We start from the raw sequence: 18,976 nt of genomic DNA, 5'->3' as shown, positions 1-18,976 counted from the left end.
CAGAAAAATTTCAACCGTATCGGAAGCTATTCTGACCAGTTTTTCAAATGTTTTTTTGTGTGAGCATATACCATTTCTCCAATTTTTATTCTTATTTGTGCTTTAACTGTTAAAGAGTTTGTTGTAAAGTCTTTCATTTTGTTAACACCATGCCTCGAGTGCGAAGACTTCGTCATATTCCTCAACTCAGTGATTTTGAGAGAGGACGAATTGTTGGCTTAGGTGAGGCAGGTTTTTCAGTTAGAGAAATTTCAAGAAGAACCAATCGATCTTCTAAGATATTATCAGGCATGGATTCAAGAAGGCCAAGAACACAGAGCTAGGAGCACCGGTCATCGCAGGGGAACAACAGCGTGTGATGATCGCCGATTACGACTTTTGGATCTTAGGGATCGGTTCATTTCTACTAGGGCAATCGAAAAACACGATATAACAAAGTATATCAATGAATAATAGGTTTCGGACTTTTTTCTTATCATCCCCACTGACTCTCTACCATCGACGATTGCACTGGTGCAGAGACAAGAGTGGAACCGCGTAGTCTTCATCAATGAATCTAGATTTTGTTTGGGTATGCATGATGGACGAGCAAGAGTAAGAAGGCGTCGTGGTGAAAGACGAGATCCCAAGTTTGATGTAAAGAGACATGTTCACCTTACTGTTGGTATAATGATATTGGGTGCCAATGCATATGATGCAGGACACCTTAAGTCTTTATTATAGGCAACATGACAACTCTCCGTTACATGTCCTTCCATACCTTGAGACCATCGAGAACCCCATATTTCAACAATACAACGCTAGACCGCATGTGGCTAGAGTAACTCTAGACTTCATGAATCAGCATGACATTAACCACCTACCATGGCCATCCAGATCGCCCGATCTTTCACCAATCGAACATGTGTGGGATATTCTTGGTCGCAGGCTGCTGAATTCATAACAGCCCCCACATACTTTGGCAGCGCTCACACATGAGTTATAAGTAGAGTGGAATGCGATACCCCAACAGGATATAGGCCACCTTATCAAAACAATGCCCAGACGTATCCACGAGTGTATAAAACATCGAGGATCTGTAACACACTACTGAACTTCACTGGTTTCACGATCATCCAATTCCTCTAAAAACTCACTCGTGTGTTTGCTATTATCTGTCAAGTATGTAAGTTGAAAATTATTGAAACATTTTCAATGTAAATGGGTGGTTACCTTTCATTTCGAAAGCTTGAGTTTCGAACCTTCCTATTCAAAAAAAATACTTCATAGTCGTGGTTGAAGTTATGCCCTCTGTCAAGATGCTTTGCAAATATGGTAAAATAAGAAATTCTAGACCTGCTTACTATTTGTCTGTCTCGAAATCATTTTCGATTTAATGAATAGTTTTATTCATGCAGCGAAGAGCTGAAAATAGGAAACCCTTTGAGCCCTTTGCTAGCTGAAATTCCTAGACAATCTTGAAAAGGAAATTCATAATAATTAGTTGATCAACAGCTTCCTATACTGGTATCGATACGTAGATAATGTCTTATTCTGTTTTACTGGTACAGGTAGGCAATTGGACAAGTTCGTCGAATTTGTTAATTCTATTCACCCATTGAATCCATCACTGAAACAGGGAAAATAATTCAATGAATTTTCTACATGTGACTATTACTAAAATTATTAATAATGATTTTGCAATTTTTCAACAAACCATCTTATACGGACATTGTCATACATACTTCCTGGACACATTCCTGTCAACATAAAGTACTAGTGTTCAATAGTATGTTTCACAGACTATATATATTCCACTTCTTGTATCAGAAGGTAATTTTCAGAAAAGGCTGTATTTCATTAATGAAATCGCTGTAAACAAATCCATCATTCCTAAAAAACCAACCACTTAACAGATCTATCTCACGTCAAGAAACAATAATAAGCGTCGTGAGTCATTGACATACTTTGGTGAATCCACCAATAACACCGCTTGTTTTCTGAAAAGGAATAATAATTTAGGCAAATTTATTGAAAATAAGACGAAGACAATACTTCAGATCAGGAGTACATAAGTTGACTTGTGGTTCTTGTAATTTGTCCAGAGGAAATCTTACAATTAAGTGTTAAGTATTCGAGTACTGATGAAGTTCTGTTGCATGTTATTTAATTTTTTTTTTGTGCCATTAAGTACATAGACAGATGCATGATAGGGGTAAATTCAAAATATTGAACATAATTTAGGTCGACTTTGAACTGTTTGCCTCATTGGTTCGCTACCTCACATTCACATAAAATATAATGTGCTGTCTCTGTCCCTTTGTTGTATTGCCTGCACCCCTATTTTGTAAATACAGAATAGTACTTCTCTATTTATTCTATATTATGTATAAGTATTACGCACATACTACTGTCAGTGAAAAAACCACGCTTCTTTTTCAACAGATTACACTCCCACAGTTGAACACACTTAGATTTCTACACATCTACTGCACATGTTGAAGAAGGGGTTTCTCACCGACCATGACTCAGTCAGGCATCTGTAGGTATAGTGCTCTGTATTTACTCGAAGCTTCTCCTAGCTTGTCTACAGCTCGGAATACAGGGAATTTCACGGAAAATGTAATTTAATTGATGAAACGGCATGTTAGTAAAGCACATCCTGGCGATGCTTACTTGGATAACAAAAAAATCATCGGGTGAAGGAACTCCAACTCTAGTGTTTCAGTAGAAAGACTAGAACTAGCTGCCTTCCTAGGAGCAATAAATAAGGGAAGACGTCACTCTCAACGTGCAATTTCTCTGCAAGGATGGGGATATCGAATACCCAAAACGACATCATACCTCACCTAATATTGAAATTGTGATAAATGACGAACTTGATAGATATAATTCAATAAAGCACCTCTCGCTAACACCAAAACTGTAATACTCTTCTTGAGGCGAGTTTCATCATAACAGAAAACTGCCGCTCATTCTTACAGTTACAACTTCATCGTATCAATACGCATCAATATTGGAATAAGACCTTCGTAAAAGACAATTAAAACTGTGAACGGAAAGTATAGTATGTAGGTACTTCATATGTTTACGGTTCTCAAGTCAAAGTCCTCTTTTGTATATTAAAAAATAAGTTCAAACTCCATTAATCACTTGTTCGAAGTGTTCACGAAAAAGTTTTCATTACAGAATATGTATAAAACCGATTTTTCGACAAAATACACGAAAACAATAATTTCTTTTTCAAGTGAACTACAAGGTCATTGAAAATAAATACGAGTTGAGAAATATTGAAAATGAGGACAGATATGAAAATAAATTTTTTCATCTAAATAAGTTGTGAAGGTATACTGATTAGTCAAGTTGATATGTAAATCATCAAATTACCTACCATTATCACCAAAATTACCTTTTTCACAAGCAGTTTCGTTCCTGATGTGGTGGTGGACGGACGTGTTGACAGCGACCGTCCACAAAGAAGGCCCGCGGACGCCATTGTTGGGGACGAAGCTCAGTTTGTGTTGTGAATATCTGCCATCATTAAATTAAAAGTTTTTTGTGAACGTTTATAAGTGTTATAGAGAAACAGCACTCCCATTCACGCCGGTTAGAGGCCGGGGTGGACCGGATATCCACGTGGGAGTGTTATAGTGGATGTACATAACTCCTGTCCCCATTCACGCCGGTTGGAGGCCGTGGTGGACCGGATGTCCACGTGGAGACAAGATTTTAACAATTTAATGTGTTGATTATGTGAAAAAATTTGGAAGTCTCCAAAAAATTTTTAAGTGTTTTTTATATAATAAAAAAAAAGTTAGACAAAAAAGGGGTGGCAGCATTGCTGCGTGCAAGACAGCTGCGCCCCCTCGAATCGAGCTGGCTAAATGCGCCTATTGGAAGCAAAGGCCAAGAACTTTAAGTGAAGTGAAGTGACCTTTTTCACAATTCAAGCGTTATTTAAACTATTCAGCTTTTGTTGAAAGTGATTGTTGGATCCTGAAAAAATTACCTAAAATAATTAAAAAAATATCTTGGCACAAATAGAATGGAATGGTCTTTATCATCTGAAGATTATTTGAAATTTATTTAAAGATTATGTGGTGAATTCCCGACCACTGTATCCTTCAAGTTGTGATCAACCGTTATTGAAACACATGGGATTATAGGTATATTATCGTTCGAAATGAACAAACCTTTTTTGTAAGTAATACAAATCGAATATGTTTTTTTCATTTTTAATTTGGCGAATGTTGAAGAATCGAAATTTAAAACATACCGGGTGTCCACGAATCAAGTCATAACTTCTAGACTATTGAGTATATCAAGATGGGATTTGATATAGGTGAACGGTATGTGAAGAGAAGAGTTTTCACATATTTTTCACTTTCCGGTCACTTCCCATTTCACCGAAAATGGCTCCGGTTCTAAATACATTTTTTAATTGGAACACCCTGTATATTGTAACATTTTTTTGATTTCTGAGACAATTCTGGATCAGAATGTGAAATTTTCGAAAGTTAAATTTTTTCAGAGTCACATTTGAAATTGCATCTAGGTGGCCATGATCGAACGTAAACTAATCTAAGTACCTCAGGTGATATCAGAATATTACAATCGCGGAGTTTTAGTGACTAGTAATGTTAGATATGAATAAGACAAATTTTCAAAATTTCATTTTCGTTTTTTTTTCATTTTTTTGACAAGCACTTTTCGAAAAAATAATTTCTTGACGGATCTAATGATACTAATTTATTCGCGATTGGATTACAAATATGAACATGAAAATACTTGATAATGATTCATTCATTTTTGTGATCACTTTCCAAAAAAAAGAATGTTTGTAGACATATCGCATTTCATTTATTGAAGAATTCATTAGCCATTCCAAAATTATCGCATATTTTGATGTGCAGCCCTACTTGGCATGACGAACAGGGATTACAAAATATCGATGACGAATTGAGAAGGATGCTGGAACTCATCACTAATAACCGTGTCGAAGACGAAACTTGGTTACAGGCATCACTTTCAGTTTCTAGAGGAGGATTAGGAATTCGTTCAGCCACTTCACTCGCTTTGCCATCTTTTCTGTCCTCATTTTGCAGTGTTTCCAATCCGATAGAAATCATCTTACAATACCCAAAGCCAATATCTGATTGGGTTTTTGATTGGGGCAAATCTCTTTGTGAATCTAGAACTGGCCAAACAATGAAAATTGAAGACATGAAAAACCAGAGGGCATGGGATAAACCATCACTAGATCAAGCAACTAGTATTTTACTGAAGACAGCTTCTGACACTTTGAAAAATAAGGCTCGTCTTCTCGCAGTAACTGTGAAAGAATCTGGTGCTTGGTTAAATGCTGTTCTTCTAGCATCACTTGGGACTCTATTGGATGACGACTCTTTCAGACTTGCCATCGGATTTCGACTTGGTATACCACTGTGTATTCAACACTTTTGTAAATGTGGTGCATTTGTGGATGAATCAGGTACTCATGGGTTGAGCTGCCGTTTTAGCGCTGGTCGTTTATCTCGCCATTGTGCAATTTATGATCTAATCAAAACAGCTTTAACTTCAGCAAAAATTCCTGCGATTTTAAAACCCATAGGCACAAGTCGAGAAGATGGAAAACGGCCGGATTGTATGATACTTGTTCCATAGAAAAATGGTAAATCTGTTGTTTGGGACTTTACTTGTGTAGATACATTAGCAACTTGCCATCTTCCTGCTACTTTTGCATAAGCCGGTGCTGCTGCCTCTTTAGGAGAAAGTTCCAAACTACGGAAATATCAGAATTTGGGAAATCATTATATCTTTCGCCCAATCGCTGTTGAAACTTTTGGTGTTTTTGGCTCTCAAGCCTTATCTTTCATCAATGAAATTGGAAAAAATGTAACCGATGAAACCCACGAATCATGAGCCACATCTTTTCTCATTCAAAAAGTTAGTGTAGCCATTCAAAGAGAAAATGCGGCTTCATTCTTCGGTACTCTTCCTGACTCCAAAAAACTTGATGAAATTTACATGTTTCCTGGAAACCAACTTTATGAAGAAAAGAGAGGTAATTCTGAAATGGGTTTCAAAGATATTTTGAATTGTTCAGTGATAAATTCCGCAGTCAAAACCCTTAGGTTAAATGGTTTGAAAAATATTGGTAACACCTATTTCATGAACAGCGTAATCCAATGTTTATCAAATACGAGATGGTTATTGGAATATTTGAAAAAAAATGAATTCATGAAAGATATCAATACTAGTATTTCTAGTACGGAGGGTGCTTCAATCGAAGCGTTTGCAGAAGTCATCAAGGAGTTGGGGTCAAAAGATTCATTCGATAGAGTATTAAATACAGCCTCCTTAAAAAATCAGATTCAAAGTTTTGCTCCTCGATTCATGGGTAATTCCCATCAAGACGCCCAGGAGTTCCTTCGTTATCTTTCAGAAGGTTTACATGAAGACGTTAATATAATTGATGAGAAACCTAAATCAATTTTAACGGAGATTGACGAAAAATTGAGTAACAGCAGAAATGCACAAGAGTCATGGCTCACATATTTTAGGATGCATAAATTTAAGATTGTAGATAATTTTATTGGTCAATTGAAATCCACGATGAAATGCACACACTCATCAGTAACCTGTGATCCTTTCAAATTGAATGATGTAATCAAATTTCCTCTAGAAAAATTGAAAATGGACAATTTTACATCAGAAAATGTAGCTACTTGTTGTTATAATCTATAGGCACTTTTAAATCACAGTAGGACTACTTACAGAGGGCATCATACAGCATACTGCAGACACCCGTATACTGGCGCGTGGCACAAATACAACGTTTCACACCTCTCACCAATTTCACTAAAATCGCTTGTGAGTGGAGAAGCATACGTCCTCTTTTATGAAAAGGATGGAACTAAATCGCACCTTTGAGATAACTGAGGAAAAGTTTCTTTGTGCAATTATTATTTATATTTTGTTGAGTTCTTAAATGGACCTGTTCCGTCAATATATAATATTGTCATCGCAAAAAAACTTCACATTTCTGCATCTCTGTTAATGCGTAAATTTTCAGTTTCTTTCACTGCCAAAATAATTCACAAAATAAACATAAAATATTATTTTTGTACTGAGTGCGTAAAATGAGTATTATTTTAGTGGCACATGAGAGTGTGCCATTAAAATTTCTCTCGAATGTGCAATGGAAACACAAGTTTTATACACGAAATACCAACAAAATTTTTCGTACTACTGTGAATATGAATTTACATCGTCTGAAATATATTAAAAACAAATACTTCCACTACATCGCTTTTAAACGACTGTTGTCTTGGAAATGTTATTCAATTTTTTCAGTAAAATCGTAATCAAAAATTTTTCTATCTCAAAAAAATGAGTCCAAAATGAATAAATACTAAATTGAAAGAGTTATATTCAAAGGAGTGCATAATTTTTGGAAAAAAAGTTTTGGCTTTCTACTATTCCATCTTGATACAAAAAAATGTGGGAATCTTCCAAAGAAAAGAAGGAAGCAATCAATTTCAAGAGAGTGTAGGTTAGGTTAGGTTAGTTCCAAAGTGAGTGGATCCATTCGACCCTCCACCGCAATCTGCAAGGGTTCATTGTGGCTCACACCTATTCACACTCGACCAAATAAACGCAGCTTCTTAACGAAGCCGATTAGTTTGTATGATGAGTGCTCTTTCAGGTCAGATGGTGAGAGTACGGCTCTGCCGAACTTTAAAAACCTGATTTGGTCCCCAGCGGGGCAGGCACAAAATATACGTTAATGTGGTAGTCGGATAGTCAAGGTGCAAGATTCCCACCTTGATACCCGCGACAACCTTCCCATATGAGGGTTTTGCACGTCAGCTACACCTGACGATGCCTTAGATTCAACTGTCCAGGGCTTTTTCGCCTCTGGTTTTGATGAATCGTCACTTGAGCGCAAACATTTGCTAACCTACTCATGGGAAGTGTGTTCCTCCACCTGAGACAGATTCTGCGTACGCTGCCGCTCATGAATTTGGTGCAAGGCGGTTTCATAAGGTAACTCGCTCTTGAGGAAACGACTCAGTCGTTTCGTGGCTGCACCATCAAACCTTTTTTTAGGTTCAGTTTTTGGATGAGGAGTTGGAGAGTTGAGAAGCTGTCGCTCTTGATCTAAATTTACAGGGAGGTCAGTTGGAGTCGTAAGCTCGACATCCATCTTCTCTGTAGACTCAGTGTCAGAAAGATTTTTTTAAGTTTACTCTGTCCATAAAAGTCCCACGAGTAGCTAGGGAGAAAAGGTCAATCACGGTAGAGCCTCGCATTATCGTAACAAGGCGATGCTACGACGAGAGGGCGCCTGGTATCTCGAAGGTTTCGTGGTGACAGCTGATAGGCTCAATGTCATTCATCCTCTGGATACGGATACACTCACTTTAGGATTTAGCCATTGTTGAAATGCCATTCAGTTAGGCAATAACAGAACTACAAGTGATTCTGTCATTCCCGTATCCAGCGGGGCTACGTGAAAGCAGGCATCCGATGACCGGTTTGCTCAACTCCCACATCCCAAGCCAATGCACTGGCCAAAAACAGCATGCACATTGGTTCAGGCAGTGAAAGATGAACAACGACAGCCAACCCGCCAAGAGAAGTAACTGTATACACATATCTGTAGATCACTCAAAGAAGTAACTTTTGGACACAAACTGGAAGACAAAGCCCCTTGAAACAGCTACTCTTATATAAACATTAAATTACACGAAAGAAAAATTATTTCGAAACAAATACTTTTATAGCAACACTGAATTATACGAAAAACACTTTTCTCTACTCAGTTTGTATTTCAAACATTCAATATGGAATTGAATCAGATATCATTCACAGGTTTCCTACACGATATACTAAATGAAAAGTAAAAATTTCACTTACATGGAACACTGTCAAGCTCACTGGTAGACATCGATGTTTCACCGTAAGACACTTGCCTTAGGGCTCTTCAGTACAAATCTGGATAACATTATAAGAAAAAAACGAAATGTTTGTAAGAAAACTTCGATTATCAATGAGTACCAATAAGTATTTTCATTCACACTATAAAATAAGCGACAATTCTCAAACTATCTGTTCTTAATTCATACGTATCGAAGGAATAATGAAGATGTAACAAGTAGAAGGATCACAATCTCGAATTCCACTAAACATAATCTCCTCCTTATAGGGCACTTCACAAATTACACCCATTCTACCAGGTTCGGTTTGAATTGTTCCGAATGAACCTGAAGAAATCTCTATTGTTAAGTTGTGTTAAAATGTTACAAATCATTATAAGTCTTCGAAAAGAAGATGATGAAAGACACTCCGTTATTAAATCATCACGTTTGTATATCATCTATATAGAATGTTCTACTCAGAAATTGATTTCCACAACTTCATTCCATTGAACTCACAGGAAAATGTGGATTTGGTTTGTTTCCAGTAGTAGGATTTTCCACCATCATGAATAAAGGTTCAGATACCTATAAATGCGATTAAAGTATATACAATGGTAGTGATATCCTGAAGTATTTTTATCTTTTCTAATAATTTGTAGAAACCTGGATCCAAAGACAAGACCTTACCTGTACTCTTCTGGATTCATGCAGGGGGATATTTCTATGGTTCTGGAGCATATCAGTACTATGATCCCAAATATTTCATCGACTACAACATAGTTGTTGTGACAATGAACTATAGGCTCGGACCTTTTGGTAAGTAATCATAAGCCCACAAATCGGGCTGCTGCATGTAGTTCCATTGGCTATCAGGATAAATGCACGTTGCTTAATATTTGCATGTAGTTGTATTATTTGTTGTCGAATTTCTAAACTTCTACAAGCTAATGATTAACAAAATTCCTATCTCTTAATCGTTCTAGAATTTGAATTGAAACAGCATCCGTCATAGAGTGTTTCAATGATTGATATATTATCTTAATATTTGTACGTAGATGTACCTAGATAATTGCAAATATACTGAAATTTATGTATTCTGGTTAACCTAAATAAAATAAATTGAATTTTTATAAATCGATTATGAAGTTTGTGGAATAATATAAATGTTATAATGAAATTTAAAAAATTATACCTTTGATATAATGAACAAAAATATCTTGTGTAACGATCCAAATATCCCGAATGCGGAATCAACCCTGCATTCTACCTGCTGCCCATGGAAAGGGACGAGCGAGGAGGAGACAGTCTAATTCAAGCGGTCACCGAACGTGTTTCACATAATACTTTAACCTTGTCTGTCACAAATAAAATATTTTCGCACCATTCAAAATCATCCTTACTGTTCAAAACCACCCACAACCAAAGAGTAAATGTTATACTTACTAAAAAAAAACGAAAAATTATTAAAATATTTCTAAGACATATTGGAAAATTAACGGTATACAATATTTATTCCTGATCCTATCAACTACCATGAAACAACAACGTTTGAGATATAAACGAAAATGAATTATCAAACATGATATCGTCTTATAAAAAGTTTCGTTCGTTTTAATTTCAGCTGTTTTTGTAACTCCATATCTCAATAAATATTTATATCGCTGTGTCGTGTTATATCTATCGATAGATACTGTTAATTTTTTTCAATTAAATTTTTTGCCTCTTTTCAGTTTAATACTATATGATGTCGCTAAGCAATTTTCTGACAATTTTTCTCTGAAAATTCAAATTGAACCAAAGCGCTGCCGGAATAGCCAGAAAAGTTGACCAGGCATTTGATAATGATAGTGTTAATGAACGCAGTGTTCGACGTTGGTTCGCAAAATTTTGTTCCGGAAATTTAAGCCTCGAAAATGTGCCCGAAGTGATCGATCTACACTATTCAAGGACGAGGATTTGAGGACCTCGGTGGATACTGACTCATCACAATCGGTGCGTGGAATGGCGGAGGAACTAGGCGTCAGCCCCCATATGGTTATTGATGGTTCAAAACGTATTGGAAAGGTCGCAAAGCTTGAAAAGTAGATGCCCCACAACTTGAACGATCGAGAAAAATTTTCACTTTTCGACGTTTGCTCTCCTTTGGTGTTGCGCAACCAAAACGATCTCTTTTCGGATCGGATCGCCACATGTGATGAAAAGTGGATCCTCTACGACAACAGGAGACGTTCAGGACAGTGGTTGAACACCGATGAGCCACCCAGGCACTTCCCAAAGGCAAAAAGACCAGAAAAAGACCATGATTACTGTATGTTGGTCAGCGGCTAGTGTGATTCTATATATCACAGCAAAGTCCTATTGTGAGGAAATCGACGAAATGTACCAGTAATTGCGTTAGCACCAGCCCTTCAATTGAAGACGTCTGATCCTGCTCCACGACAACGCCCTTCCGCACTTTTCACAAATCACCGTCCAAAAATAAAACAAATTGACCGTCGAAGTTCTGCTTCACCTACCATACCCCTCAGACATCTCGTCAACCGACTACCATCTTTTCAAGCACTTTGATAACTTTCTCATCGATAGAACCTTCGCCAATTGAATCCCGAGTGAAAATGTTTATGCTGACGAAATAAATTTACTCGTGTTACGTAAGCAATAGTGCACAGATTCTAATGGCTCTCATTTCGATTGAGTTGAAATAGTAGTCACTGAGATATTTCACTTCAAAGTAGACTCTCAAATACGGACAATACTTTTGAAGCAACCTAATAGTCCAGTCATTTGATAGTTTTACCTAGAGGGTTTTCCGGGAGTTTTGAAAATTTGTTATTTCATTGATTTTGGTATGCTCTTTTTGAATTTCAACTTTGTTACCACTTATCTCCACCGCTCGCGCCGCCATATTGAAAAAATGGCGCATATTAACAGTTTTTTTACAATATCTCCTTTCCGACGCATTTCACGAGAAAAACATTCATATACAAAATTAAACTTGAAAAAATTTTCTACAATTTATGTATTGATAATTTTTTTCATAAAATCAATAGTTTTTGGCGTACGAGCGCCGCCAAGTTCATTTTTGAAAAAAAACTCATTTCCACACCACCTGGAAGTAAAGTAAGCGGTGCGTTTTTTTATCTTGGTTTCCGCTGTAGGCCTTATCCACTTGTGATGCATTCATTTAGAAATTTAGCGCAATCTCCTTCACTTTGATGTTCCTGATGGACCAGGTGTTACGACTTCGTCTTGGCCACCGATCGAGACATCACAGACCGAAATTTCGTCCGCATCATCTGCGATGCGATTATCAGACTCATCACAAGCCTCTTCCTTCGCTTTCAATTTCATCAAAAGTTTTTTTGGAAATAGTCGCCGTTTCTTTCTCTTCGTCGTAATTATATGATGGAATTTGCGAACTATTACAAGTACCACTACAATTTGTGCATATGGCGGAGCGTTTTTATCCAGCTTTTCTGCATCTACAGGCTTTCTGACATCCTTTTTTAAACTTACAAGAAATGAGTTTCAATAAGAATTCTGTAACTGGGGGTTTGACATCGTAACAGGAATTAGCTCATTTTTGTTTATTTTCCGTATCAATTGTTCTGTTTTTTTTCATTCTCGTACCATTGCTGAACCTGATGATAGGTTCGGAATGAATGTTGTCATGCTGCTGCTTCTGTTGGAGGTAACGACGCAATATTGAATCCACTTTTATATCCTGATTTTGTGAAGCATACATATCTATATTCATTTGAAGACATGTCTTTCTTACTTTCCATATCACCGTAACCGTATAATTCAAGGAGGAAACGTTCTTCTGCTTCAGCAATGTTCTCTAGATCAACGCTTGGATTTTTAAATACCACAATAACCTCGTTCAAATCAGGATTTTTGGAGTACAATAATGAATTTCATTTTTCCTTTATTAAAGAGTGCACATGTCGATCACAGCCACTAAAGGCATGCGAAAATAAAATATGATCTGCAGCTGTTTTATCTATGATACTTTTTTCGCCGTGGTTTGATCAATAATTGACCCAACTGAATAATCAAACATAACTTCATTTCACTTTAGTTACAACAAACACTTCCACTATAACTTCAACTTTTATTTGAATGTCTATCGCCCTACTAAATCACTTCGCGTACCGCACTGTAACGTCCACTTCACTGTGTACTTGACTGTCTCGATATGTCTCCGCTAGCCTTTAAATATCGTAATCGAACATCGCAGAACTTTCGCCGAAGTTCTTTGCTGCTTCTGGAGCGACAGGGAACATTGGGCATTCCCGCGTTCTTAGCTACGTCACGTTTGGTTTATGGTTACCAGTGGCGGCCGGCGTTACTTTGTTTCGGGCATGATCTACAACACTACCCCCTTCCCTGAGGTTGTTCGCCCCGAACAACATTCCAAGAAAGGACATCACGACCCATGCCTCTCTATGTGGACAACTTTAGGCTTGCTTCTGGGTGACAATTGGATTCTGTACACCAGATCGTTCAGACGTTGGAGTTGGTAGAGCCACACTGCATCGCCCTCCTTGAAGCACACTGGCAGCGACTTTTTGTCAAATCTTATTTTCATCCTGACGCTGGAAAGCTGTAATTTGGTCCTGGCAAATTCGTGCACATTTTCCAGTCTCTCCTTCAGGTCATTCAAATACTCTGAAAGAGGTACCTCTTGAGATTCATCGAAGGGACTGCCATATAATACATCTATCGGAAGCTTTAGTTCCCTACCAGTTAATAACATGGATGGTGTATAACCTGTCGCGTCATGTTGGAATCTGTGGGTTTTTCCATCGCTTTCCCATTTGCGAGTGAGTAGATCATTTCGAATGCTCATGGAGTCCCATTGGAGCCAGTAACCATTTTCCTGCTGGTCAAGCTTGGAAATTTCTTACCATTCCAGTCTCACTTCTTCAGCAATCCATTATCGAACAGTTTTCAAGACGGGATCGTCCTTCTGCGCTACCACCCCATGGTCAAGTGATTCCTCGAATTGGCTGTCCGTATCTCTGGACAAGGGACCCTTACTGGTTGCTGCCCTCGGGGTCAGAGGGAACCCGAAGCGGCGGAAAGTAGGGGAGCTCATCTCCCTATCAGAGCTCTCCATGAAGGAGTCTCTGCCCGGAAACTTCTTCTGGTAGCTGGGTATCCTTGTCCTGGCGTTGGCGAAATTTGCATCCGGATGTCAGGCATGGTCTTCTTGAGAGGCTATCTGCATTTCCGTGACTCTTTCCTTTTCGATGTTGAATCTCAAAATCGTCAGTTTTTAACTTTTTGATCCACCTAGCTATTTGCCCTCCTGGTGTTCTGCAGTTGAAGAGCCATCGGAGTACTGAGTGGTCTGACCTGATCAAAAATTTACGGCCATATAAAAAGGAGTGGTAGTGATTCCCCGCTTTGACCACTGCATGGAGTTCTTTTCTAGTAACGCAGTAATTTTTTCGGACGTTCCCTGGGACTTACTAAAATAGCTGATGACGACTTCTTCTTTCTCTTGTACCTGGAAAAGTACTGCTCCTATTCCATGTTGGGATACATCCATGTCCAGTAGAAACAAGCCTTCCTCCATTGGGTACGCCAGGACCGGTGCGCTGGTCAAATGTCTCTTCAGGGCAGCGAATGCTTGCTGGCGGTCTGGAGACCAAACGAAAGGTGTTCTCTTTCCAGTTAACCAATGCAGCAGTCTGGTTGTTCTTCACAAAACGTCGGTAATAGCTACAGAGTCCAAGAAAGCTTCTTACGTAGTGTTTGCTCTTCGGTGTTGGCCATTCTTGCACTGTCTTGATTTTCTCCGGATCTGTTTCAACTCCTTTTGAAGACACAACGTGTCCCAAGAAATTCACCTTTTCTTGGGAGAGGCAGCACTTCTTGGGATTAATCTGCAGATGAGCATTCCGTAGCTTCGCAAAAACACTCCTTAAGTTTGACAGATATTCGTCAAACTGGTATAATCCATTGCCGGTGGAAAATGCAGTCTTCTCTTTATCCTCAGGGCGAACTACCACCTGCCAATATCCGATTTTCAGATCTAATGTCAAGAACCATCTGCATTTGGCCAAGACGTTCTAAGGAAAGGGTAACTGCCTTTTCTGGTGACATCGTTAAGCCTCCTGTAGTCTACGCAAAATCTTGTCGATCCATATTTCTTAGTCATTAACACAAAAGGTGACGACCTATTGCTGCTTCTTGAGCGACAGGGAACAGTGGGCATTCCCGCGCTCTTAACTACGTCACGTTTGGTTCATGGATACCAGAGGCGGCCGACGTTACTTTCTTTCAGGCATGATCTACAACAATACTTTTAGTGGAATATATTCAGTAGGAAATTTTTCCTTTTCCTGCTTTGAGAAAATACATGTTTGATCGCGTACATAGAGCTGTAAAAAAAATCAGAAGATCTATATTGCCGACCAATATTGCGGTATCGAATGCTGATGAAACACTTACTGCAGTTTTTGATGATTGGCGAATATTCATCTTCCGTGGCTTGCGGGACCATCAAATTTTCAGCTTCTTGTTTGCACCATTCCCCAGGAATTTATCTTGTGGCACAGTTGGAATCATTGTCTCTTCAAAAAGTATGTCTACAGAAGTTGTTTTTCATGATCGTGGGGATCGCTCCGCTTATTTGGTACTACGGTTCTGCTACATCTTCAGGATATCCGTTGAATGCGATTATGACATTGAATTTATATTTCGATCGAACGTACGTGATGTAGTTACTGCAAATATATGAAAATGGTTCACCGCGATGCCAAACGACTCGGTGTAAGTGTCCTCCGTCGATGACATGTGTTATATTGCCAAAATTCATGCCTCCAGAATTTTGCTCAACCCAGATATCCCTGAATTTTTTTTTATCAAATCTTGTTGTATTTTCATGTCAAAGTCAGTTCAGTGTATGTTAACATTGTTGGGAAAAATGAAAAAAAAATCCAGAATGACCAATATTCTCAAAAAACAGTGTCCTTTCAGAAGGACGGTAGGCACACAAGTGGAAATTGATTTAAAATACTTTATTTCATATTCAACATGATAAAATACAGTAATATGCAGTATATGTAGAAAACTATCTCTAATGGATGAAAACCCATTATTCTCTGACATGGTATGACTTGAAACAAGCTGCATTTAGTGCAACATTACATTTCTCACATTTCGTAGAAACCTTCTTATGGCACTTTCGACATCTTGTCTGTTTTTCCTGAGGTATGATCAGATGATCCATACGGTCATATCGAGAATCTGCATTTTCAAGTTGTGAGGGTTTTGATCTTTTGACGAACTTTCTTTGGTTACCCTCTAGAATTGATAGAACAATCCTTCTACGAAACGTCAAGTGTTCAAGTTTACCTCTTTGCATTCTGTGGAGCTGCCAAACAGTTTGTTCTGCAATATCCAACATATGAAATATCAAAGGCATGTACCATATCTTTCCACGTAATGCTACTCGATCTGATCTGATCGGACAACACCCCAAATTTCGATTATAGAGGAAAATGTTGTAAGGTTGTTGTACCTGAATATTTTTCTTCTCCTTCAGAGAATACCGATTCACTGTATACGTAGGATGGACAGGTACTGCATTCGACATGCAGGAAACAACACTGTTATCATGCCATTTGACGATCAGTATTCCATCTTCATTGGATCTTAAATCGAAATAACCTGTCTTCTTCTTTTTGATTTCAGTTGAATTGATATTTGGGCATTTCTAAGTGCGATTATACCTGATATTACCTGTTATACGAATATTTCTTCTTTTCAGCTCTACACCTAACGGAAAATTTGTGAAGAAATTATCACAAAATATGTGGTATGGTTGTTTTTGTAAAGAAGAGATAACGTCGGCGTACTGAAGAATAACTGATGGTCCTAAACCATGATCTCTATATTTTGGATTGATTTCACTTTTAGCACCCTGATTTGGATCAATCCATACAACATAATCCTCGCTGGTAGTACCTGTCCATAATTTGTAGCCATATCGAATTGGCTTCCCTCTAATGAATTGCTTGCAGCCATGATTCCCGAAATAAGGCACCATGGCTTCATCAACACTGTGATTCTCCCGTAGAGGAGCGTATTCTTGAAATGATGCATTCATTTTTTGAATCAGATTTCTAATTTTCGGGTATCTGTCAAACTGATCTAAATTTGCGTTATCACAGCAACGATCTCTCGATAGTGCATTCGAGACTAAATCATTATGATAATCGGCAGAATTTTCCCAGAACATTCGAAGAAATTTTAATTTCTTCTCTTGTTATGTTACCAACTTTGTTCTTGCTAGTAGCATACAAATTTGAATATGTACCGAACATTTCAATTATCTCGTCACTCCAAAAACATGAAAATAATTTACTGAGTGAATTGTTACTCAGAACATTTTCTTGGCATGGAAACTGAACTTCTTCTGGAATCAAATCTTGAGCAACCCACTGGTAAGATTTCTTTTTGACTTCAATTTTCCTTTTCCTCATTCGACCTCTCAACTCTATCAATGGAATATTATCTTCGCTGTCTGTGTAATCAAGACCATTGTACGGCATCGGAATTCTCTTGAGATTATTCTTTCAATTAGTGACTTCCGAATCGTCATGAAAAATTTCAGCTTCTGCTCGAAGCTGTGATCCTGGAAGATTATTTATATTCACACCATCTTCATCACCTGAGTCTTCATCCGTAACTGGCTCACAAGCATTCGTTGGAGGAAAGACTGTTAGTGCTAGTTCATTGTGGCCGTCGTCATCACTGTCTTCGAGGGATTGCAATATTGTCGATTCTTCTACTACAATTTTCAATTCATGTAGAAATGAACGTATCCAAACAATTTCTTGAGCGGCATCAGACGCTGCTATGTATTCTGATTCGGTGTTGATCTCGATACACATTTTTGTTGGTGTGAAGACCATGTTACGATACCTCCATTCATCAAAGTTGCGTAGGCAGTTGTTGATTTGCGAGTATCAATGTCCCCGGCAAAATCTGCATCAGAAAAGGCTTGCAAGTTCATTCTTTCTGTTCCATATTTGATACCAACATCACGACTTCCTTTCAAATATCTAAATATTCGTTTAACAGCAACCCAATGTACCTTTCTTGGCTTTGACAAGAATCTGCTCACTTGACTTACTGCATACATAATGTCTGACCTTGTTACAGTTGCCAAAAACATTAAAGATCCTACTGCTTCCCTGTAGGGTATAGATTCCATTTCCTGTTCTTCACTAGTCGTGCATTGTCCCATTTCCTGGACTACATTTGGATCTGCTGGTGTTGAATTCGGATTGCAGTCGAACATATTGAACTTATCCAGGATCCTTGATAAATATCCCTGCTGGCTTATGAAAATCTGGTTTAGTTCTCTTTCTCGATGTATTTCAATTCCCACAAAGTAATTTCCATTTCCGGTAGTTATTTTAAATTGTAATGCAAGTTCCTTCAATACCATATCAATAATTTCAGTTGACTTCGATAAGATCAGTCCGTCGTCTACGTAAAGAGCAATATATATATATATATATATATATATATATATATATATATATATATATATATATATATATATATATATATATATTATATATATATATATATATATATATAATATATATATATATATAATATATATATATAATATATATAATATATATAATATATATATATATATAATATATATATAATATATAATATATATATATATATATATATATATATATAGAAATACGGAATAATGTTGGGAATGCAGTCAAAAATTGCTGGGCTGTTGTTTAAAGAATACTCTTTGTTATATGGTCGAGCTTTCGAGAATGTTTATTCCCTTTATCAAGACATCTACAATAAATTGATAACATTGAAGCAAAATTGTAAAACAATAGATAAAAAGTACTTACTAACTTGAGGTTATATTAAAAAGTCGAAAATTTCACTGAGAAACACAAAAAAGTCCTTTTCATTATGTAGAAAAGTGTCACACATTAAAATTTTTATGGTTTAAAGAAAATATATATATATATAAACTTTATTCAGAAATAACATTTAGAGGATTTGAAATT

At 37.4% G+C, this 18,976-nt stretch overlaps 1 protein-coding gene across 4 annotated transcripts in view; it reads left to right on the top strand.

Annotated features, from left to right (window-relative positions):
- LOC111518250 (juvenile hormone esterase) overlaps positions 1 to 18,976 on the top strand; it is a 160,807-nt gene that overhangs the window by 115,136 nt on the left and 26,695 nt on the right. For all 4 annotated transcript variants that reach the window (XM_074175311.1, XM_074175310.1, XM_074175309.1 and 1 more), the window contains exon 5: positions 9,563 to 9,719. In XM_074175311.1, the coding sequence (XP_074031412.1) occupies positions 9,563 to 9,719 (157 nt within the window). The remainder of the gene's footprint in view (positions 1 to 9,562; positions 9,720 to 18,976) is intronic.

Source organism: Leptinotarsa decemlineata, unplaced genomic scaffold (genome assembly GCF_025532065.1).
Source record: "Leptinotarsa decemlineata unplaced genomic scaffold, Ldec_3_MD MMD2_tig00001019_RagTag_RagTag, whole genome shotgun sequence".
Taxonomy (NCBI): domain Eukaryota; kingdom Metazoa; phylum Arthropoda; class Insecta; order Coleoptera; family Chrysomelidae; genus Leptinotarsa; species Leptinotarsa decemlineata.
The sequence above is the reverse complement of the archived record's forward strand: the minus strand, read 5'-3'. Positions and strand labels throughout refer to the sequence as shown.